This window comes from Schistocerca serialis, chromosome 1 (assembly GCF_023864345.2).
Source record: "Schistocerca serialis cubense isolate TAMUIC-IGC-003099 chromosome 1, iqSchSeri2.2, whole genome shotgun sequence".
Taxonomy (NCBI): Eukaryota; Metazoa; Arthropoda; class Insecta; order Orthoptera; family Acrididae; genus Schistocerca; species Schistocerca serialis.
The window spans coordinates 173,342,156-173,367,390 of NC_064638.1; the positions used below are offsets into that span (position 1 = coordinate 173,342,156).

A 25,235-nucleotide genomic window follows, 5' to 3' on the forward strand; every position below is an offset into this window, starting at 1 on the left:
TTTGCGTTTATTTTTAGTGGTTTTGTTTGATATGGTTTTCAGCCTCGCTACAATGACCTTGTGTTCACTTATCCCTGTATTCGTCGTGACGCTCACTATTAGATCAGGATTATTTGTGGCTAAGAGGTCAAGTGTGTTTTCGCAACCATTTACAATCCGTGCGGGCTCATGAACTAATTGTTCAAAGTAATTCTCAGAGAAAGCATTTAGTACAATTTCGGAAGATGCTTTCTGTCTACCGCCGGATTTTAACATGTATTTTCATCAACAAATCGAGAGTAGAATGAAGGCTCCACCAATTATAACTGTATGAGTGGGGTACTTATTTGTAATAAGATTCGAGTTTTCTTTGAACCATTCAGCTATTATATCATCTGAGTCGGGGGGTCGGTCCAGAATCTGTATTCGAATCAGACAAAGTCGCTGTGTTTTTTGAGGCAGTCATCGCACCGACGCACCAGGGAAACGTCGTGTCCTGCTGCGTGATCAAGTCCGTAGCTGCGTGGTGGACATCATCTTCGGACAGGGATCTTCGGCCCTTCAAGGCTTTTGTGAAGGAACCGAAGGCGTGACAATCGCTTGGGAATAGACCATAGCTATGCTCGAGTGTCTGCCACTTGAGTTGGCGTAACTTCCGCCTTACGACATTTGCAATATGGGGACCCGCCTCATCGTGAAGCAGCTGCACCCCTTGTCGCACTATTCCACAACGGCAGTTTTCGACTGACATGCTGCGCCATACATGTTCTTTATATTCCGATGGATGTCTGCCGATATATGTCCTTCGACAGCCAACAAAAGAATAACTGCATATTAGTCCTGTTTGGACGCATTTGCTAATAACATCGCCGTAGTTCATGTTTCCGCATTTAGCACAGGCACGTCGGAAAGACACGAATGCAACACTAATCCGTTTGCTACATGTCGGTGCTTGTATACCCGCATCGGAGTATGCAACAACGCCCTCAGAAACTTTTTGATTGCCCGTTACACATTTAAATTTAATTCGCCAGTAAAACCGCCATTGATGACACGAGCACAAATGGATTACACATTTAATTTTAAATGTCAGTGCCAGTTACACCGCTCTATTTCTCAGAAGTAGAATTTACAAGAATAACGTAATGGTACCCACGCAATCACTGAATCGCGTCAGCACAGTTGCTCGCACTCCATACTCATATGGTCATGTCGTTGTTGTGGTCTTCAGACCAGAGACTGGTCTGATGCAGCTCTCCATGCCACTCTATCCTGTGCAAGCTTCTTCATCTCCCAGTATCTACTGCAACCTACATCCTTCTGCATCTATTTAGTGTATTCATCTCTTGGTCTCCCTTCACGATTTTTACCCTCCACGCTGCCCTCCAATGCTAAACTTGTAATCCTTGATGCCTCAGAACATGTCCTACCAACCGATCCCTTCTTCTCGTCAAATTGTGCCACAAACTCCTCTTCTCCCCAATTCCATTCAATACCCCCTCATTAATTATGTGATATACCCATCTAATCTTCAGCATTCTTCTGTAACACCACATTTCAAAAGCTTCTATTCCTTGTGCAAACTATTTGTCGCCCATGTTTCACTTCCATACATGGCTACACTCCATACAAATACTTTCAGAAACGACTTCCTGACACTTAAACCTATACTCGATGTTAACAAATTAAACTTCTTCAGATACGCTTTCCTTGCCATTGCCAGTCTACATTTTATATCCTCTCTACTACGACCATCATCAGTTATTTTGCTCCCCAAATAGCAAAACTCCTTTACTACATTAAGTGTCTCATTTCCTACTCTAACTCCCTCAGCATCACCCTACTTAATTCGCCTACATTCCATTATCCTCATTTTGATTTTGTTGATGTTCATCGTATATCCTCCTTTCAAGACACGTCCATTCCGTTCAACTGCTCTTCCAGGTCCTTTGCTGTCTCTGACAGAATTACAGTGTCATCGGCGAACCTCAAAGTTTTTATTACTTCTCCATGGATTTTAATTCCTACCCCGAATTTTTCTTTTGTTTCCTTTACTGCTTGCTCAATATACAGATTGAATAACATCGGGGATAGGCTACAACCCTGTCTCACTCCCTTCCCAACCACTGATTCCCTTTCAAGCCCCCCACTCTTATAACTGCCATCTAGTTTCTGTACAAATTGTAAATAGCCTTTCACTCCCTGTATTTTACCCCTGCCACCTCCAGAATTTGAAACAGAGTATTCCAGTCAACATTCTCAAAAGCTTTCTCTAAAAATGCTAGAAACGTAGGTTTGCTTTTCCTTAATCTATCTTCTAAGATATGTCGTAGGGCCACGTGTTCCATTTCTACGGAATCCAAACTGATCTTCCCCGAGGTCGGCTTATACCAGTTTTTCCATTCGTCTGTAAGGAATTCGTTTTAGTATTTTGCAGCAGTGACTTATTAAACTGACAGTTCCGTTATTTTCACATCTGTCAACACCTGCTTTCTTTGGGATTGGGATTATTATATTCTTCTTGAAGTCTGAGGGTATTTCGCCTGTCTTATACAGGATGGTCCATTGATAGTGACCGGGCCAAATAGCTCACGAAATAAGCATCAAACGAAAAAACTACAAAGAACGAAACTCCTCTAGCTTGAAGGGGGAAACCAGATGGCGCTGTGGTTGGCCCGCTAGATGGCTCTGCCATAGGTCAAACAGATATCAACTGCATTTTTTTAAAATACGAACCCCCATTTTTATTGCATATTCGTGTAGTACGTAAAGAAATATGAATGTTTTAGTTGGACCATTTTTTTCGCTTTGTGATAGATGGCACTGTAATAGTCACAAACGTGTAAGTACGTGGTATCACCTAACATTCGCCAGTGCCGACGGTATTTGCTTCGTGATACATTAACCGTGTTAAAATGGACCGTTTACCAATTGCGGAAAAGGTCGATATCGTGTTGATGTATGGCTATTGTGATCAAAATGCTCAACGGGTGTATGCTATGTATGCTGTTCGGTATCCTGGACGACATCATCCACGTGTCCGGACCGTTCGCCGGATAGTTACGTTATTTAAGGAAACAGGAAGTGTTCAGCCACATGTGAAACGTCAACCACGACCTGCAACAAATGATGACCGCCCAAGTAGGTGTTTTAGCTGCTGTCGTGGCTAATCCGCACATCACTAGCAGACAAATTGCGCGAGAATCGGGAATCTCAAAAATTTCGGTGTTGAGAATGATACATCAACATCGATTGCACCCGTACCATATTTCTACGCACCAGGACTTGCATGGCGACGACTTTGAACGTCCTGTTCAGTTCTGCCACTGGGCACAAGAGAAATTACGGGACGATGGTAGACTTTTTGCACGCGTTCTATTTAGCGACGAAGCGTCATTCACCAACAGCGGTAACGTAAACCGACATAATATGCACTATTGGGCAACAGCAAATCCACGGTGGCTGCGACAAGTGGAACATCAGTGACCTTGGTGGGTTAATGTATGATGCGGCATTATGGGAGGAAGGATAATTGGCCCCCATTTTATCGATGGCAATCTAAATGGTGCAATGTATGCTGATTTCCTACGTAATCTTCTACCGATGTTACTACAAGCTGTTTCACTGCATGACAGAATGACGATGTACTTCCAACATGATGGATGTCCGGCACATAGCTCGCGTGCGGTTGAAGCGGTATTGAATAGCATATTTCATGACAGGTGGATTAGTCGTCGTAGCACCATACCATGGCCCGCACGTTCACCGGATCTGACGTCCCCGGATTTCTTTCTGTGGAGAAAGTTGAAGGATATTTGCTATCGTGATCCACCGACAAGGCCTGACAACATGCGTCAGCGCATTGTCAATGCATGTGCGAACATAACGGAAGGTGAACTACTCGCTGTCTAGAGGAATGTCGTTACACGTATTGCCAAATGCATTGAGGTTAACGGACATCATTTTGAGCATTTAATGCATTAATGTTGTATTTACAGGTAATCACGATGTAACAGCATGCGTTCTCAGAAATGATAAATTCACAAAGGTACATATATCTCATTAGAAGAACCGAAATAAAATGTTCAAACGTACCTACGTTCTGTATTTTAATTTAAAAATCCTACCTGTTACCAACTATTCGTCTAAAATTGTGAGCCATATGTTTGTGACTATTACAGCGCCATCTATCACAAAGCGAAAAAAGTGGTCCAACTAAAACATTCATATTTTTTTACGTACTACACAAATAGATAATAAAAATGGGGATTCTTATTTTAAAAAAAACGCAGTTGATATCCGTTTGACCTATGGCAGCGCCATCTAGTGGGCCAACCATAGCGCCATCTGGTTTCCCCCTTCAAGCTAGACAAGTTTCGTTCTTTGTAGTTTTTTCGTTTGTCAATGGACTACCCTTTATAATCTATCTGAAATCGTCCAGTATCTCCAGGCCTCTTCCATGTATACAACCTTCTTTTATGATTCTTGAACAAAGTGTTAACTATGATTAAGTTATGCTCTGTGCAAAATTCTACCAGGCGGCTTCCTCTTTCATTCCTAACCCCCATTCCATATTCACCTACTACATTTCCTTCTCTTCCTTTTCCTACTATCGAATTCCAGTCATCACTGACTGTTAAATTTCCGTCTCCCTTCACTATGTGTACTAATGTGGTAGGCGTGGGCTTCGTGTCTGTTTTGGCCACAATAATGCATTCACTATGCTGCTTGTAGTAAATTACCCGCACTCCTATTTTTTTTATTGGTTATTAAACCTACTCCTGCATTACCCCTATCTGATTTTGTATTTATAACCCTGTATTCACCTGACCAGAAGTCTTGTTCATATCAATTACCGAACAACGTCATTTTAAGCAATCTACTTCAGCAATAAATGATTGGTAGTGAAAGTGTAATGCTACTGTTGCATTTCCTATCTAAGTGGCTGCTCAGGGCAACGCAGCTCAAAATATCTTTAGCGATTTGATAAATTTTAACAGTGAATTTAAGTATCCCTTATGCAAAAGTTAGGTAACTGTGGCACGCTTTTCTAACAGTTGTTAATTTTTAAATAGCTCATCGGGACAGAACGGCTGTTTGCGGTAATAGGTAACACACTTTTCTCAAACATAAGATTTATTTAATTTTTAAATATGTTAGCTGTTCATATATTACTGGAAACCGTGCGGAATCGTCGCATTACCAGAAAGCTGCAGTGACGAGTTGCAGTCGATGCAGCCAGCCACGCCATTGTGAGCGTACCCTTGCTCTTTCACGTCTCCGTCTCCCCGCGGTTGGACCCTCACCTCAGAACAATGAGCAGTTACAAGTGTGACCATCGCAGCTTGTGTCCGCGCCGAAGTTACGAGACAGTTAACGGCGGGCGCGACAGCAGCGCCCCTTCCATCACGAGCACACGGTACCGTTCACTGTCTCACGCCCGACTCTGCATGCGCATCTGCATGTGAGGCCTGTTCAACAAACTCTACATCTACATCTACGTGATTACTCTATTATTCACAATAAAGTGCCTGGCACAGGGTTCAATGAACCACCTTCAAGTTGTCTCTCTACCGCTCCATTCTCGAACGGCACGCGGGAAAAACGAGCACTTAAATTTTTCTGTGCGAGCCCTGATTTCTCTTATTTTATCGTGATGATCATTTCTCCCTATGTAGGTGGGTGCCAACAGAATGTTCTTGCAGTCGGAGGAGGAAACAGGTGATTGACATTTCATGAGAAGATCCCGTCGCAACGAAAAACGTCTTTGTTTTAATGATTGCCATTCCAATTCACGTATCGTGTCTGTGACACTATCAGCCCTATTTCGCGATAATACAAAACGAACTGCCCTTCTTTGTACTTTTTCGATATCATCCGTCAGTCCCAGCTGATGCGGGTCCCACACCGCGCACCAAAACTCCAGAATAGGGCGGACAAGCGTGGTGTAAGCAGTCTCTTTAGTAGACCCGTTGCACCTTCTAAAGCGTTCTGCCAATGAATCGCAGTCTTTGGTTTGCTCTACCCACAATATTATCTATGTGATCGTTCCAATTTAGGTTATTTGTAATTGTAATCCCTAAGTATTTAGTTGAATTTACAGTCTTCAGATTTGTGTGACTTATCGCGTAATCGAAATTTAGCTGATTTCTTTTTGGTACTCATGTGAATAACTTCACACTTTTCTTTATTCAGGGTCTATTGCCACTTTTCGCACCATACAGATATCTTATCTAAATCATTTTGCAAGCCGTTTTGATCATCTGATGACTCTACAAGACGGTAAATGACAGCATCATCTGAAAACAATGTAAGACGGCCACTCAGATTGTCTCCTATGTCGTTAATATAGATCAGGAACAATAGAGGGCCTATAACACTTCCTAGGGGAACGCCGGATATTACTTCTGTTTTACTCGATGACTTTCCGTCTATTACTACGAACTGTGGCCTTTCTGATAGGAAATCACGAATCCAGTCGCACAACTGAGGCGATACTCCGTAGGCACGCAGTTTTGTTACAAGACGCTTGTGAGGAACTGTGTCGAAAGCCTTCTGGAAATCTAAAAATATCGAATCAATTTGACATCCCCTGTCGATAGCACGTATTACTTCATGAGTATAAAGAGCTAGTTGTGTTTCACAAGAACGATATTTTCTAAAACCGTACTGACTATGTGTCAACAAATCGTTTTCTTCGAGGTACTTCATAATGTTCGATATAGTATATGTTCCAAAACCCTACTGCAAATCGACGTTAGTGATGTAGGCCTGTAATTCCGGAAAAATCGTAATTTCGCGCCAATGGTATGTTGAAGCAAAATGCGATTGGTATCACTGCTTCCCCCCCCCCATGAACCATGGACCTTGCCGTTGGTGGGGAGGCTTGCGTGCCTCAGCGATACAGATAGCCGTACCATAGGTGCAACCACAACGGAGGGGTATCTGTTGAGAGGCCAGACAAACGTGTGGTTCCTGAAGAGGGGCAGCAGCCTTTTCAGTAGTTGCAAGGGCAACAGTCTGGATGATTGACTGATCTGGCCTTGTAACAATAACCAAAACGGCCTTGCTGTGCTGGTACTGCGAACGGCTGAAAGCAAGGGGAAACTACAGCCGTAATTTTTCCCGAGGGCATGCAGCTTTACTGTATGATTACATGATGATGGCGTCCTCTTGGGTAAAATATTCCGGAGGTAAAATAGTCCCCCATTCGGATCTCCGGGCGGGGACTACTCAAGAGGATGTCGTTATCAGGAGAAAGAAAACTGGCGTTCTACGGATCGGAGCGTGGAATGTCAGATCCCTTAACCGGGCAGGTAGGTTAGAAAATTTAAAAAGGGAAATGGATAGGTTGAAGTTAGATATAGTGGGAATTAGTGAAGTTCGGTGGCAGGAGGAACAAGACTTCTGGTCAGGTGACTACAGGGTTATAAACACAAAATCAAATAGGGGTAATGCAGGAGTAGGTTTAATAATGAATAGGAAAATAGGAATACGGGTAAGCTACTACAAACAGCATAGTGAACGCATTATTGTGGCCAAGATAGATACGAAGCCCACACCTACTACAGTAGTACAAGTTTATATGCCAACTAGCTCTGCAGATGACGAAGAAATTGAAGAAATGTATGATGAAATAAAAGAAATTATTCAGATTGTGAAGGGAGACGAAAATTTAATAGTCATGGGTGACTGGAATTCGAGTGTAGGAAAAGGGAGAGAAGGAAACATAGTAGGTGAATATGGATTGGGGGACAGAAATGAAAGAGGAAGCCGCCTGGTAGAATTTTGCACAGAGCACAACATAATCATAACTAACACTTGGTTTAAGAATCATGAAAGAAGATTGTATACATGGAAGAACCCTGGAGATACTAAAAGGTATCAGATAGATTATATAATGGTAAGACAGAGATTTAGGAACCAGGTTTTAAATTGTAAGACATTTCCAGGGGCAGATGTGGACTCTGACCACAATCTATTGGTTATGACCTGTAGATTAAAACTGAAGAAACTGCAAAAAGGTGGAAATTTAAGGAGATGGGACCTGGATAAACTAAAAGAACCAGAGGTTGTACAGAGATTCAGGGAGAGCATAAGGGAACAATTGACAGGAATGGGGGAAAGAAATACAGTAGAAGAAGAATGGGTAGCTTTGAGGGATGAAGTAGTGAAGGCAGCAGAGGATCAAGTAGGTAAAAAGACGAGGGGTAGTAGAAATCCTTGGGTAACAGAAGAAATATTGAATTTAATTGATGAAAGGAGAAAATATAAAAATGCAGTAAGTGAAACAGGCAAAAAGGAATACAAACGTCTCAAAAATGAGATCGACAGGAAGTGCAAAATGGCTAAGCAGGGATGGCTAGAGGACAAATGTAAGGATGTAGAGGCCTATCTCACTAGGGGTAAGATAGATACCGCCTACAGGAAAATTAAAGAGACCTTTGGAGATAAGAGAACGACTTGTATGAATATCAAGAGCTCAGATGGAAACCCAGTTCTAAGCAAAGAAGGGAAAGCAGAAAGGTGGAAGGAGTATATAGAGGGTCTATACAAGGGCGATGTACTTGAGGACAATATTATGGAAATGGAAGAGGATGTAGATGAAGATGAAATGGGAGATACGATACTGCGTGAAGAGTTTGACAGAGCACTGAAAGACCTGAGTCGAAACAAGGCCCCCGGAGTAGACAATATTCCATTGGAACTACTGACGGCCGTGGGAGAGCCAGTCCTGACAAAACTCTACCATCTGGTGAGCAAGATGTATGAAACAAGCGAAATACCCTCAGACTTCAAGAAGAATATAATAATTCCAGTCCCAAAGAAAGCAGGTGTTGACAGATGTGAAAATTACCGAACTATCAGCTTAATAAGTCACAGCTGCAAAATACTAACACGAATTCTTTACAGACGAATGGAAAAACTAGTAGAAGCCAACCTCGGGGAAGATCAGTTTGGATTCCGTAGAAACACTGGAACACGTGAGGTAATACTGACCTTACGACTTATCTTAGAAGAAAGATTAAGGAAAGGCAAACCTACGTTTCTAGCATTTGTAGACTTAGAGAAAGCTTTTGACAATGTTGACTGGAATACTCTCTTTCAAATTCTAAAGGTGGCAGGGGTAAAATACAGGGAGCGAAAGGCTATCTACAATTTGTACAGAAACCAGATGGCAGTTATAAGAGTCGAGGGACATGCAAGGGAAGCAGTGGTTGGGAAGGGAGTAAGACAGGGTTGTAGCCTGTCCCCGATGTTGTTCAATCTGTATATTGAGCAAGCAGTAAAGGAAACAAAAGAAAAATTCGGAGTAGGTATTAAAATTCATGGAGAAGAAATAAAAACTTTGAGGTTCGCCGATGACATTGTAATTCTGTCAGAGACAGCAAAGGACTTGGAAGAGCAGTTGAATGGAATGGACAGTGTCTTGAAAGGAGGATATAAGATGAACATCAACAAAAGCAAAACAAGGATAATGGAATGTAGTCTAATTAAGTCGGGTGATGCTGAGGGAATTAGATTAGGAAATGAGGCACTTAAAGTAGTAAAGGAGTTTTGCTATTTGGGGAGCAAAATAACTGATGATGGTAGAAGTAGAGAGGATATAAAATGTAGGCTGGCAATGGCAAGGAAAGCATTTCTGAAAAAGAGAAATTTGTTAACATCCAGTATTGATTTAAGTGTCAGGAAGTCATTTCTGAAAGTATTCGTATGGAGTGTAGCCATGTATGGAAGTGAAACATGGACGATAAATAGTTTGGACAAGAAGAGAATAGAAGCTTTCGAAATGTGGTGCTACAGAAGAATGCTGAAGATTAGATGGGTAGATCACATAACTAATGAGGAAGTATTGAATAGGATTGGGGAGAAGAGAAGTTTGTGGCACAACTTGACCAGAAGAAGGGATCGGTTGGTAGGACATGTTCTGAGGCATCAAGGGATCACCAATTTAGTATTGGAGGGCAGTGTGGAGGGTAAAAATCGTAGGGGGAGACCAAGAGATGAATACACTAAGCAGATTCAGAAGGATGTAGGTTGCAGTAGGTACTGGGAGATGAAAAAGCTTGCACAGGATAGAGTAGCATGGAGAGCTGCATCAAACCAGTCTCAGGACTGAAGACCACAACAACAACAACAACAACAACAACATCACTGCTCATAATTGTGTTTAATGTGTAACTGCCGCAAGTTTCATTGTTATATGTCTGTTGCTTATCGTTCAGTGCTATATTGAATAGAACGCTTGTCGTACAGTTTGCGAATTTCGAGATGACAGAGTTAGAGGAGCAACGCGTCTGCATTAAATTTTGTGTGGAACTCGAGAAAACCTTTACCAGACACACCAAATAATGCAGGAAGGCTACGGCGATGAGTGCTTAAGCCGTACTGGGTGTTACGAATGGCTCACATGGTTTAAATATGGCCGGACGGAAGTTAAAGGTGACCCTCGTTCAGGACGCCCGTAGGCGTCTACCGACGACGCTCATGTCAGGAATGTCAACGAACTTGTACATGCCCTTTGAAGACTGACTGCCCGAGAGATTGCAGAAGAATGTAACATTTCAGCTGGATCATGTGATGAAATCCTGACACAACATCTCGGAAAGCATCATGGCCGGCCGGGGTGACCGAGCGGTTCTAGGCTCTACAATCAGGAACCGCGCGACTGCTACGGTCGCAGGTTCGATTCCTGCCTCGCGCATGGCTGTGTGTGATGTTCTTAGGTTAGTTAGGTTTAAGTAGTTCTAAGTTCTAGGGTACTGATGACAGAAGTTAAGTCCCATAGTGCTCAGAGCCATTTGAACCATTTTTTTTTTTTTTTTTGAAAGAATCATGTTGCCGCCAAGTTCGTAAGTCAAGACCAGAAAGACCTTCGTGTCGCAATCTGTGCACAGATTTTGGATCAGAACGAGATGTTCCTTAAGAGAGTCATAACTCGTAATGAGATGTGGGTCTACGGTTATGATGTTGACACCAAGGTTCAATCTCCACAATGGGTGGGCAAAGGTTCTCCAAGAACAAAAAATCGCTCGTCAGGTCAGGTCAAATGTCGAAGGTTTTCTTTGACATTGAATAATTAGTTCATCACGAATTTGTGAGACAAGGACAAACTGTTAATCGATGGGACTATCGGGAGGTGTTGTAGCTCCAGCGAGAAAATGTGAGAAGGAAATGGCCTGCGATGTTGCGAGAGAATTCGTGGCTCTTGCATCACGATAACGCAGTAGCACATTCATCCCTGTTGGTGAGTGGCTGTTGTGCAAAAAACGAAATCACTGTGCCACCTCATCCTTTGTACTCTCCAGACCGGGCTCTGCGGATATTTTTATATTTCCAAAGTTGAAAACCCTATTGAAAGGACGAAGATTTGTAACGATAATCCAGATAAAAGAAAATTCGCAGCCGGCGGTTTACCCGATCCAGCAAGAGGCGTACAAAGACTGCTTCCGGAAGTGGAGGTGGCGTTGGTAGCGGTGTATCAGTTGTGGAGGAGAGTATTTCGAAGGCGACCATGCACGATAAGTAAAAGGATGGGTAGAAAAATTTTGTGGGCAAAGTTCAGGGATTTTTTAACAGATCTTGTGTTCAACGTGAGTCATCTAAGGTGTTTACTCGGATGTTTCTGCAACCGTTTAGCATACCGTTTAGACCCACCTGAATTCCGAAGAAGTCCTCACTAAGCAACCCTTTTCTTTGCTATGCTAATTATATACGGTGTAAACAATAACTGTTTGCAATGTAACGCAGCGTCGTACGGGAAATCGAGAGAAAAAGTGTGGTATGTCAGGCTGGTAAAGTACCTCAAATTGGCCTCGAAATGCACTCAACCCACAGCGCATGCGCACTTGCGAGATTTTAAATATCCTCTCGTCCTCTTACGCCATTGGCTTAGTCGGTCGGGTTTTTAATTTTTTGTTAGTTCGTTAGCTTTAATAAATTAGTTTGTATAATGAGAGGAAATGGATGCAATAACTAATTACATTTGAAACTCGATCTATATTTAACCCTTAAGTCATCACATGGGATGAGGCAGTTAACGTTAACATGGACGCGAATGGGACACCCTACCTCACGAGAGACAGCGCCGTAAGAACACGGGATGAGCTGCTTTACGTGATTTGCTCTCTTAGCGCTCTCCAGGGGCCGCAGTCGGCTATATGCCTTGCAGACCACACATTTTCCTTACGAAACCGTACTCGCGTAAAACAGCAATGTTAGTTCCGTTAGTGATTGTTTAAGAAGAGCTGAGAAAATCACGACGAAGACTCTGGTTTCGCGGATGGCTTGAACAGCAAATTGCTGGCAGAGGAACACTACATAATGCCGTACAACGATCTGAAATACAAACCAATAGATGTTATTCGTTAACTGAATTGAATTTTCAGGCCATTTTCGGTTTTAAATTGAATATAGTTAAGACGTAGTGTCTAATGTCAGTTTCTGCATGCCTAACATCCAATCCTCGATGTTGTACTGACTACCAACACTCTGAAAAAATGTACTTCATCATATAGATTTCAAGATCGAGATTAGTTTCGTTATTTCATCCGTATGGAATGGGCGATTGTTTTAGAAGTTGCTCACCATCACTGAAAAGCGTATTTACAGGCAAGATAAAAACATGAGCAGTCCATAAAGCCCGAGATGGGTCTATATATTTTACAGAATGTTTCATAATAGCAAAAACTTTCACTTAGACTGGCAGTCACGTTAAGATTTCTGGCCACTGGAGAAACGTACCAGTCGTTCGCCTTTGCAACAAGAATTGCAGAAAATACATTACTTACCTGTTGTTGTTGTGGTCTTCAGTCCTGAGACTGGTTTGATGCAGCTCTCCATGTACATATATACTCTGCAATCCACCGTGAGGTGCATGGCACAAGGCACGCCCCATTATACCAGTTATTAGGGTTTCTTCCTGTTCCATTCACGCGTATGGGGTGCGGGAACAATGATGCCTTTCTGCGTGCAATTACTATTCTAATCTTATTTTCACGATCCCTATGTGAGCGATACCTAGGGGATTGTAGCATATTCCTAGAGACATCATTTACAGCCGGTTCTTGAAACTTTGTTAATAGACTTTCTTGGGATAGTTTACGCCTATCTTAAACAGTCTTGCAGTTCAGTTTCTTCAGCATCTCCGTGATGCTCTCCAGTGGATTAAACAAGCCTGTGACCATTTGTGCTGCCCTTCTCTGTATACGATCAATATCCTGTATTAGTGTTATCTGGTACAGGTCCGACACATTTGAGCTATATGCTAGAACCGATCGTAAGAGTGATTTGTAAGCAATCTAATTTGTAGACTGATTGCACTTCCCCAGTATTCTACCACTAAACCAAAGTCTACCACCCGGTTTACCCACGACTGCACTTATGTGATTATTCCATTTCAGATCCCTACAAAGTGTTACATCTAGGTATTTCTATGAGTTGGCCGATTCTAACAGTGACTCATTGATATTATAGTCATAGGATACCACTTTTTTTTCATTTTGTGAAGTGCAAAATTTTACATTTCTGAACATTTAGAGCAAGTTGCCAATCTCTGCACCACGTTGAAATCTTATCAACGTCTGACCGAATATTTATGCATCATCTCTCAGGAGGATTTATAATAAATAACAGATTTTTGAGATAATACTTCTATTAAATTAATAAGAAAGACCCAAAATCTTTTAGAAAACGAAAAGTGAAAAAACAAGTTGGAAGGAGGTGGACTCGAACATGTTCTTTCTTCGCGACTTATAACCCACGGCCCTATCTTCTGCTTCTGATCTTCTGCACTACAGCTTCAACAGAGAGACTAGCTTTCCTTGTCTGGCATATACTGTTAGGGATTGCACCTACATTACATCACTATTTGATATTTAATATGCAAATTGTACCAAAAAGACACGCTTTTGATAGATCATTATTGCGCCGTAACAATGAAACGGGATACTTCCGTAGCATACAATTTACAGCACTAAAAACATCAACTACAGGAAGCTTTTACCTACCGACATGTACTTTCACGTAATTTTCTTATAACCCATCGTAGCTAAAACGACGTGGTTTCGACAGTCCTCAATTTTCTGATGCTTTGAAACAACTTATACTACGTACTCTATGAGAAAGAAAATCCATCAAATACGATGTTTAGCGCCATACAATATCTCGGCTCCTATGTTCCGTAAAACGATGTCGCATCTCACTGTCTTTGTTCCTCTCCACGAGGCAAAAATCTGGCATGCCAGATTCTTTGCTTCACCCTCCACAGTGTAGTGGGACGTGGAATTTCACGCTGTTGAACGTCACCATCTCCATGTTCACTCGCGTTTTCACTTCCCGTGAGAGGACGGCTTTATCAGCATAGTAGGCACTCAGTAAGAAGGCCACAGAAACAAAAGATTTGATTATTAATTTTACGCTTTTAAAATTCAGAAAATTTTGAGGTAAAATTTTCCCATAGACGTCAATTTTTACAACTTGTCTGCAGGAATAAGGTTTGTTTAATATTCAAGGACGATTTTAGTGAGAAAAGGTAATGAGATTCAAACAGTTAAGTCTAAGTTAGCAGGTTGTGTAACAAGGGACCCTTTGAGAGCGAGGTCGCAAGTTCAATCCTCAATAAGGCTCATTTGAAAGTGTTGTGTTAACAATTAGGAGCCGTGCGGTCCTAGGCGCTGCAGTCTGGAGCCGAGCGACCGCTACGGTCGCAGGTTCGAATCCTGCCTCGGGCATGGATGTATGTGATGTCCTTAGGTTAGTTAGGTTTAATTAGTTCTAAGTTCTAGGCGACTGATGACCTCAGAAGTTAAGTCGCATAGTGCTCAGAGCCATTTGAACAATTAGGACAGGAAAATAGTACCTGCTAATAACTCACCATGTGCATCACGGGGAGACAGAAAATGAGTCTATGCGAGGTGCAAAGATCAACCTTCTATGGAACGTATATATTAAATTTCACAAAATGGACATCGTCGTGCCGCGCGGGATTAGCCGAGCGGTCTCAGGCGCTGCAGTCCTGGATTGTGCGGCTGGTCCTGGCGGAGGTTCGAGTCCTGCCTCGGGCATGGGTGTGTGTGTTTGTCCTTAGGCTAATTTAGGTTAAGTAGTCTGTAAGCTTAGGGACTGATGACCTTGGCAGTTAAGTCCCATAAGACTTCACACACATTTTTGACATCGTCGACATTCAAGAAATGTTCAAAATAAACCATTAACTTGCACAATGAACACCGAACTAAGAATGGCGCGTCACAGCGATCACAAAGATGCGCACCGTGAAGATCGAAGACGAACTCCTTAGCAGTTACAAACCGTGCAGAACATTCAGCTAGGTATCCATTCATGATGAAAGCATTTAGAATCATATTTGTGTAACGGTATGATGAGAACTGATAGAATGTGATGGCGTTCAACCGAATCCGGAACCGTCTGTCGTGGAGCTTACGTGAAACTGTCTATCCTTTAAGACGTAGCTGCAGATAGTGCAACAATATGTTTGATAGGTACGAAAAAAACAAACGTCCAGAGGTTGAATTTGTCCAGTGGTTGCATGTGGTACGAATTGCAACGTGACACACTTTTCAGGAGAAATAGCTTGCTCTAAAGCAGTATAATTTTTATACAGAGACCAGGAATCAAGCAAAAGGAGGTTATTTTGACCAGCTGTTGGCCAAACGCAGTGGTCATGCCACAGTTGTAGTTCTCTTACGCCAATTTTCCTACACTTGCTTGCTCTGACGTAAATATTCCCTTACTGCCCTTACAAGATCTCGCGCACGAGAAAGAATCGTAGCGGGTAGAGCATCTCCAACTTCTTGCAGCACAATAAATAACTTTGCAGCCAATTTTATCTCTTTGATTAACAGTGGGCATAACTGTATACAAATGCGTTACGGCACTGATGTTAGTTGGTCTTGATTCGACTCTATTGGTACCTATAATTTGCAGGGTTCGTTTCACATGCATTTATCGTTCAAAATCCAACTGGTCAGAGTTGAAAACAAATTCCTTTCTGAACGATGGGATAAGTTTGTTTATCTCATGCACAAATTTTCGGGCCCATTTGCTGTCCGTCGTCAAGTTGACGCTTTGTTTGAAGTTTCGTTACCTTACGTCTTCCAGTTCTGTAGCATTTTTTGAAGTTTTACAACCCACTGCTTCCCTTGCGCGCAATTTGATGTGCATAACGTAGTGGGTCACTTTGTCATGCACATCCTGTAAATTGTATCTCTCATCCTTGAAACTCACAAACACCAGTTTTTATAAGAATTGCGCCTTTTCCTACGTTGAATATCCGTAGTTTTTCTTATGCACTACACCGTCATATTGCAGCGGACTTATTCGAAATCTGTTCATAAGTGTGTTTTTTTTTTTTTTTTTGTACTATGCTTAGGACGATTTTCCGTATACGTAATTATGTGTAGTACCAACTCCTTGGACAACGATAGTACTTCACTACGTTCCATTGGAGCGGTAGTCATGGCTCCCTTTCCGGAAGGGAGGAAGGAAGATTGGGTTTAGCACCCCGTCGACATCGAGGTCATTAGAGATGGAGCACAAGCTCGGACTGTGTCAAGGATGGAGAAGGAAATCGGCCGTGCCTTTGCAAAGGAACTATCACGGCATTTGCCTAAAGCGTTTTAGCCCAGTTTGATAAACATTGTGCCACGTCGCTCGGTCTTCCTACGTCTATATGAAAAAAAACGTAAATCAGTTACAAACTGCAGCGTTCGCACACTTTATTCAACATGTGAACGTCACTACAAATATTCGGATTTAGGTTATGTCATGTTCGGTATGCCTGCCGTCATTGGCGATGATGTGCTACAGACCAACAGCGAAATTCTGCATGACGCGCTGAAGCGTCGGAACATCGATGCTGTCGATGACCTCTTGAAGGGTTGTTTTCAGCTCAGAAATGGTTTTGGTCTTATTGCTGTACAGCTTGTATTTTATACAGCCCCACAAAAAGGATTCGCATGTGTTCAGATCCGAAGAATATGGCGGCTAATCGATGCCCAGGCCAGTGGCCTCTGGGTAGCCCAGAGCCAGAATACGGTCCCCAAAGTGCTCCTCCAGGTCACTGAACACTCTCCTGCTTTGATGGGGTCGAGCTCTGTCTTGCATGAACCACATCTTGTCGAAATCAGGGTCACTTTGAATAATGGGGACGAAATCATCTTCCAAAACCTTCACGTACCGTTCGATATTGTGCCATCAAGGAATACCGCAGCGAATATTCCTTAACTGGACATTGCACGCTGCACAGTCTCCCGTTGATGGTGTAAGGCTTCTCGATCACGAAATGCGGGTTCTCAGTCCCCCATATGCGCCAGCTTTGGTTACTGACGAACCCATCCAAATGAAAGTGGGCTTTGTCGCTAAACCAAATCATATGTGCATACTGATTCCCATTGTTGTAACTGCGACCGGAACGGTCGCGGGGTTGAATTGACGGAAAGCGCGGCGGGACCCACGGAGAGGCCCGCGAACAACGCAAGCGGGAGAGACGAACACGACCAACGAAGGACCTTACGAACAACAACAAGATCTAAACAACGGAGTCACAAGAAAACCTAACTAGACAACTACGTCCACTCGTACACAGAACAAGAAAGTAAATACGCTGTCTAAGGCGAGGCGATACGTCCAGAGATGTACACTAGACTGGCCGGCTGAGTGAGAGGCCGGCGCTTAAAACCATGATCGGGGCGCCGCTATTGGCCGCTGGGACCACGTGTTCCACTGTGGCGCCCTCACACTGAATGTGGGCCAGGAGGCGCGTGCTACCACGGCTTACGGCGCGATGGTGCAGAGACCTCCAGGGGTCTTCGACGTCCATGACGTCTGTCGGGGATTCAAACTCCGCGGGGCGCGGTTCCAGACCCATCACGCCACACGGTCAACCATGCAGTTTGAAAGTGCAAATGCAAACCGTTCAGAGGTTATGACGATTTTATACCATAAAGTTCAATAAGTGTCTCCAAGCAAAAGAAGACTCATTACAGAGAGTGCAGCTCATACAGTAGCAACTAGGATGAGGCTCTCTGTACAAAGCTTGAATGATGATGTTGTAGCGATGAAGCTCCAAGTGCACGAGGGCTGAGTGGCTGCTGCCAGCCATCCTATATCACAGCAGCAGAGAGCACTCGTAGTCCACAGCCGCTGGAGGCGTGATTCAGCAGGCACGCACTAAATGGCTCAAATGGCTCTGAGCGCTATGGGACTTAACATCTGAGGTCATCAGTCCCCTAGAACTTAGAACTACTTAAACCTAACTAACCTAATGACATCACATACATCCATGCCCGAACCTGCGACCGTAGCGGTCTCGCAGTACCAGACTGAAGCGCCTAGAACCACTCGGCCACTCCGGCCGACCAGGCACGCACCATTGGGTCCGCTAGATCCTGCGCGACCACTATCGGTGTCAGATGGAAACTTGAAATTTCGTTGACGACTGTAATATGACAGTAGGTAGGTATCAATCTGTGATCCCACATATAGGATCGTAGTGAGACCACTATGGGCACCTGTAATCAGCAATTTTACAGCCTGTGCACTTGGAGACATGGGCAAAAACGAAAAGTGAGGAAAAACCTCAAAGGAAGCCAAAGGATATCTGGAACTTTTATCAGGACACTGCTCTCGTCTGCCATTCCTTTGACAGTTATTCCGTGCCAGTGTGTGTGTGTGTGTGTGTGCAGAACGTAGCCGGTGCCCGCAGGCTTGCTGTACCCGGTGGTGTCGCACTGGGTGTGGACGGAGCAGGGCTGGCTGCAGCGGCTGGGCTACCGCGACTTCGCGGGCAGCGGCGCCGTGCACATGCTGGCGGGCGCCATCTCGCTGGTGGCGGCCGCCGTGCTCGGCCCCCGCGCCGGCCGCTTCCCGGGCTGCCTCCGCGCCGCCTCCGCCGCCTCCACCGCCCCCGGCAAGTGGTCCCCGGCCGCCGACTCCGCCGTCGCTGCCCTCCCGAAGGGCCCCATTCCCGGACACTCCGTGCCGGTAAGCAGTGGGGGCAGGCCTTAGTGCGGACGTACACCTCTCATTCAACCACAGTGTCATCTGTTTTCTCAGGTACGACGTCTACTACATTAGTGATAATACGGTCAACCTGTTGTCACATATGACATTAACATCTCCTACCTACAGGGTTTTTCTGTTATCTGTCTAAGGTATCTGGCTGTGAAATCATAACATTCTTTTGGAGACATTTGGAGTTCATGGTTTCGAGATGCAATGAGTGATGCACCTCGTGTTCAACTGATACACAGCAAAGGGTCGTGTTAGGTAGCTCGCGCAGCTCCCACAACGAATATTCTTCTGAGTCCCGACGAATCAATATTGGCGTTCCACAGGGTTGAGTTCTGGGACCACTCTTGTTGTTTCTACACACAAATGATCTTCCATTTTAAACTGATTAAACAAAAATTTTGTTCTTTGCTGATGAACAAAGCATCATAATCAACTTCAAAAAGAGCTGCAACACAAACACTTACAAAATTTTATTGATTGGTTCTCGAACATTTGCCCAAATATTTACAAGAGACTTCAAGATTCTAAACAGCTAGTTTCGCTATAACTAGACTGGAGAGCTTGAAGACATGTAGTGTTCCAAGGTCTAAATTTGACACAAAGTGCACAGGAATTATTTTATATCTAATGAATGAGAGTTATCCATTACTATTTTTAAGGTAGCTTACTTCGATACTTAACAGTAAGTATGCTTCAATAGTATATGCAATGTATATCTTTTCATCTTCAATTTTTTGGTCCTGTCCTCCTCAGTTGCGCGTAATACTACGGTATGTTGATGATTTTCACTTATGGACCGTCTGACAGCAACTGAATAAAACACAATTTTAGTGCCATACGCGTTTCGCCTTTATTTTCTGCAAGGCATCATCAGTGGCCTGTAATATGTATATATGTTAGCTATTTTATTTACATTTTTGTCACTGTGCCTATAGGTTATAAACAGTTCTGGTGGTTGGTATTTCCTATTAAGTAGTAACCTGTACTTACAGGTTGCGTAGACAGTTTCTTACATATTACGCTCCTGTTGCATTTTTGGTCTTGTTCTTCTTCCTTTGCCAATTCTAGATGAGTCTCATAGAAAGGAAGAAGAACAAGACCAAACATGCAACAGGAGCGTAATATGTAAGAAACTGTCTACGCAACCTGTAAGTACAGTTCAAAACATTACTACTTAATAGGAAATACCAACCACCAGAACTGTTTATAACCTATAGGCACAGTGACAAAAATGTAAATAAAATAGCTAACATATATACATATTACAGGCCACTGATGATGCCTTGCAGAAAATAAAGGCGAAACGCGTATGGCACTAAAATTGTGTTTTATTCAGTTGCTGTCAGACGGTCCATAAGTGAAAATCATCAACATACCGTAGTATTACGCGCAACTGAGGAGGACAGGACCAAAAAATTGAAGATGTCAATACAGCTATGTCAAGCATTCCCTGTCAACGTGTACAACAGGTTACTCCATAAGACGATACAGCATATAAAATTCAACAGAACATGCAAAAAGAACGATTTAATTCCAAGCTACATTAATGTAAAGGTTAAAAACAGTTCTACAGTGGCACAAAAGTCGAAATCATTTGCAGAACGATATTGGTTACTACATGAAATTAAGATGCTCTATTCGAAAAAACAGCACCTAAACATGATGCTCTATGAGACTCATCTAGAATTGGCAAAGGAAGAAGAACAAGACCAAAAATGCAACAGGAGCGTAATATGTAAGAAACTGTCTACGCAACCTGTAAGTACAGTTCAAAACATTACTACTTAATAGGAAATACCAACCACCAGAACTGTTTATAACCTATAGGCACAGTGACAAAAATGTAAATAAAATAGCTAACATATTTACATATTACAGGCCACTGATGATGCCTTGCAGAAAATAAAGGCGAAACGCGTATGGCACTAAAATTGTGTTTTATTCAGTTGCTGTCAGACGGTCCATAAGTGAAAATCATCAACATACCGTAGTATATCTTTTCAAGTTATTAATACGAATATGGATTCCACATTTTTGAACCAATTAGTTGAAATGACGTGGTCATTCGATTAAATTCAGGGAGCCAACGAATTGTGAAATAAAGTTGAAAATATTCACAAAAAGTTTATTCATATTCGCTAAACATTAGGTTGTAATGGAAAATGAAATAGGAAAAAATTAAGATCGGATGAGAAATCCTTTTAAATATCAACAAAATCAACCAACAAAAAATGCAATGTAAGACTCCTGGAAGTGGGGAATAAACTTAAAAAAAGTCTTATACACTTAGTTTGCTTGTAACATTTTATGCCTCGTGACTTTAAAGCATTACTTGTTTCACTTTATTTCTGTTTCAGTTTAGAAAGATGTATTTTGAAAACAGCATTTTTCAGTTTGATTAAGTGTTGTGCAGGGCCACTCGTGGGAAATCCCCAAAACCCACTCATAAACTGGTTGGTAGAATCGACTTTTAATACGGCACACGACTAAACGAAGGGACTCCTCGCCTCTCAAGTTTGTCACATTATTGTGCAACCATGATGACTGGAGTGTAGAATTCGAAGTTATATGAATACCTGTGGCACTGTCTTGCACTCAATGGTACTGAGAAGCTTCCAGTTCCTGGGGAGGGCATCTTTTCAGCCTCGAATTTTCTGGTCTTTTTTCTCTTTTAAATAATAATATAGTATTTTCTTTTCTACAGGAAAGCATATGGCCTATACATTAGGTTCAGAAACACTCACAGACAGTATAGCATGGTTATGTTCTTTCGACCGTAACAAGTACACCGATCAGCCGGACCATTATGACCACTGGCGACCACGAGACTGGATGTCACCCGGTGGCGTTACAGGCACATGACGCGGAGCGGAAACCATGTAAGCGGAGAAGGGGCTAATGGGGAATCATTCTAGTGACGGTATGGATCGAAGACAGGGAAATCCAATGACATTAGCGACTCTGACAAGTGGTTGATTTTAATCTTGGGTATAGCGGAGCTGGTCGGCTGTTCGCGTGCCTCTCTCGTCAGCTTCTATAGAAAGTGGTTGAAGGACAGTGAAACGGTGAGTAGGTGATAGTGTATTAAGCGTCCACGTCTCGTCACAGAACTTGGAAATTGGAGGTTTGTCCACTCTGTAAATCAGTGCTAGCGCAATCTGTTGCAGAAACAACGACAGAGTACAGTGCTGGAGCGGCTACGAGTGTTTCGGAGCACACACTCCGGCGCACATTGCTGAACATTGGACTACATTACTGACAACTTCCTATGTTGACCCAACGATATCGTCAGTTATGATTACAGTTGCCACGAGACCACCGATACTGGACCATCGATCAATGGAAACCTGTCGGCTGGTCGACTGAACTGCGTTTCTGATTACACCTGGGCGTGCATGGGACCTTGGTAGTAATCAAAGGCGCCATGACAACCATGGACTACGTGAACACACATTGCGACCAAAGTCATGGGATAGCAATATGCAGATATACAGCTGGCTGGCTCTGAGCACTATGGGACTCAACTGCTGAGGTCATTAGTCCCCTAGAACTTAGAACTAGTTAAACCTAACTAACCTAAGGACATCACAAACATCCATGCCCGAGGCAGGATTCGAACCTGCGACCGTAGCGGTCTTGCGGTTCCAGACTGCAGCGCCTTTAACCGCACGGCCACTATGGCCGGCGCAGATATACAGATGGCGGTAGTATCGCGCGCACAAGGTATAAAAGGTCAGTGTATTTCCGGAGCTGTCATTTGTACTCAGGTATTCATGTGAAAAGGTTTCCGACTGGAATTAACAGACTTTGAAAGCGGGAAGGTATATGGAGCTAGACGCGTAGGACATTCCATTTCGGGAAACGTTAGGTAATTCAATATTCCGAGATCCGCAGTGTCAAGAGTGTGTTGAGAATATCACATTTACGGCATTACCTCTCACCATCGACAACGCAGTGTCTGACGGCCTTCACTTAACGACCGACAGCAGCAGCGTCTACATAGAATTGACAGTGCTAACAGACAGGCAACACTTCGTGAAATAACCGCAGAAATCAATAAGGGGCGTACAACAAACGTATCCGCTAGGACAGTGCGTCGAAATATGACATAAATGAATTAGGGCAGCAGGCAGCCAACGCAAGTGACTTTGCTAACGGCACGACATCGCCGGTAGTGCATCTCCTGACCTCGTGACCATTTCGGTTAGACTCTAGACGACTGGAAAACCTTGGCCAGGTCAGATATGTCCCAATTTCAGTTGGTAAGAACTGACTGCAGGTTTCGATGTGTCACTGACCCCGCGAAGCCATATACCCAAGTTGTCAACAAGGCACTATGCAAACTGGTGGCGTCTCCATAATGGTGTGGGCTGAGTTTGCAAGGAATGGACTGAGTCCTATGGTTTAACTGAACAATCTATGTGTGGAAATGGTTATATTTGGCTACTTGGAGACCGTTTGCAGCCATTCATACTCTTCCTGTTCCCAAACAAAGATGGAGCTTTTATGGATGACAATTCGCCATGTCACTGGGCCACAATTGTTCTTGATTGATCTGAAGAACAGTTCGAGAAAATGATACGGCCACTCGTATCGCCCGGCATGAATCCCAACGAATATTTGTGGGACATGATAGAGAGGTCAGTTCGTGCACAGAGTCCTGCATCGGCAACACTTTCACAATTATGGAACAGAGGCAAAGGCAGCATAGCTCAATATTTCTGCACATTGTGTCCCTGCAACGTCGAGTGGCTGCACTAAACCGGGCATAAGAACGTCCGACACGATATTAGGATGTGTGGTTCAAATGGTTCTGAGCACTATGGGACTTAACTTCTAAGGTTATGTCCCCTAGAACTTAGAACTACTTAAACCTAACTAACCTAAGGACATCACACACATCCATGCCCGAGGCAGGATTCGAACCTGCGACCGTAGCGGTCGCGCGGTTCCAGACTGTAGCGCCTAGAACCGCTCGGCCACCCCAGCCGGCTTAGGATGTGTCCCGTGACATTTATCACCTCAGTGTAATTGTGAATAACATGTATTCCTTCACATTTTATGTCTTCCCCGATCGCGATGGCATTTTCCAGCAGGATAACTGTCTGTGTCACAGGCCAGAATCGTGGTACCCTGGCTTCAGGAGAATGATAGTGAACTCTGATTGATATCTTGGCCACAAAAATGGCCTAATTTAAATCCTATAGAACACATCTGGAACGCTATCAGACACGGAACTGTTTCGTAATTGTCAGGAATTTCGTGACTTGTGCGTAGACATCCGGTGATTTGTCGAATCCAGGCCTTGCAGAATCGTTGATGTATTGCGTTCCATATGTTGATCAACACGTCGTTAAGAATGTGATCATAATGATTTGGTTCATCAGTGGTAGCTCTGTTTCCGCCTCCTAAGGTAATAGGTCAGTGTGCCTCACTGCTATGCAGAGGATCCGAGTTCGATTCCCATTACTGAGAGGCATTTCTGTTGTGGGAGGACTGCAACGGGGTGCACTCAGCCTCATGATGCCAACCGAGGCGCTACCTAAACGAGAAGCAGAAGTTCAGGGGTCGGGGAAACTGACAATAGCACTGAGAACGATGTACTGGCCCCATGCCCCTCCGTACTGCATCCAAATGACACCAATGGCAGAGGATGAAAAGGCGGCCGGTCGGTACTGACTGGTCTGACAAGGCCAGTCGATGGAGGGTATTATTCTTTTTTGTTTTACTTTAAAGTGTAGCTTTGTAGTGTAAAACTGAATGTGCCGTCATAGCTCATCTTGGTCCATGAACATAAGGGAAGCCACTGTAGTGATTACGTTGTGTACCAGGGGGACGGAGCGTTGTTGTGTGAACTGGGAACGGATGATGGCACATGTACTGCTACCACGTCTATGGCGTATTGGGAACTGCTGACGCGGTCTGTGCATTAGACAGTTGCACCTTTACCTTTCTCCACATCGATAAGGGTTATACGAGGAAAAGTCAGAGAAGATATTGCGGGCGCTATTTCACTGTTTTGTTAAGGTCCGCAAGACCAGCGTCGAAATCGCTGCCACACTGAGAACTCGGCACAATTTCCCATGAGCACTGTGACAACAAAGAAAGAGAAACCTCGACATATACAGGGTGTATCAAAGAGGACTCTGCAACTTTGAAAATTCGTACAAAATTGTTGATACGACTTACAGACTTAGTCTTGGTGTCATCTTCAAGGAAAATAG

General features: G+C 43.5%; 1 protein-coding gene across 1 annotated transcript in view; it reads left to right on the forward strand.

Annotated features, from left to right (window-relative positions):
• Positions 1 to 25,235, forward strand: part of LOC126464895 (putative ammonium transporter 1) — a 394,112-nt gene that overhangs the window by 287,912 nt on the left and 80,965 nt on the right. Inside the window, exon 5 of the mRNA XM_050096267.1 lies at positions 18,704 to 18,981. Coding sequence (XP_049952224.1) covers positions 18,704 to 18,981 — 278 coding nt within the window. The remainder of the gene's footprint in view (positions 1 to 18,703; positions 18,982 to 25,235) is intronic.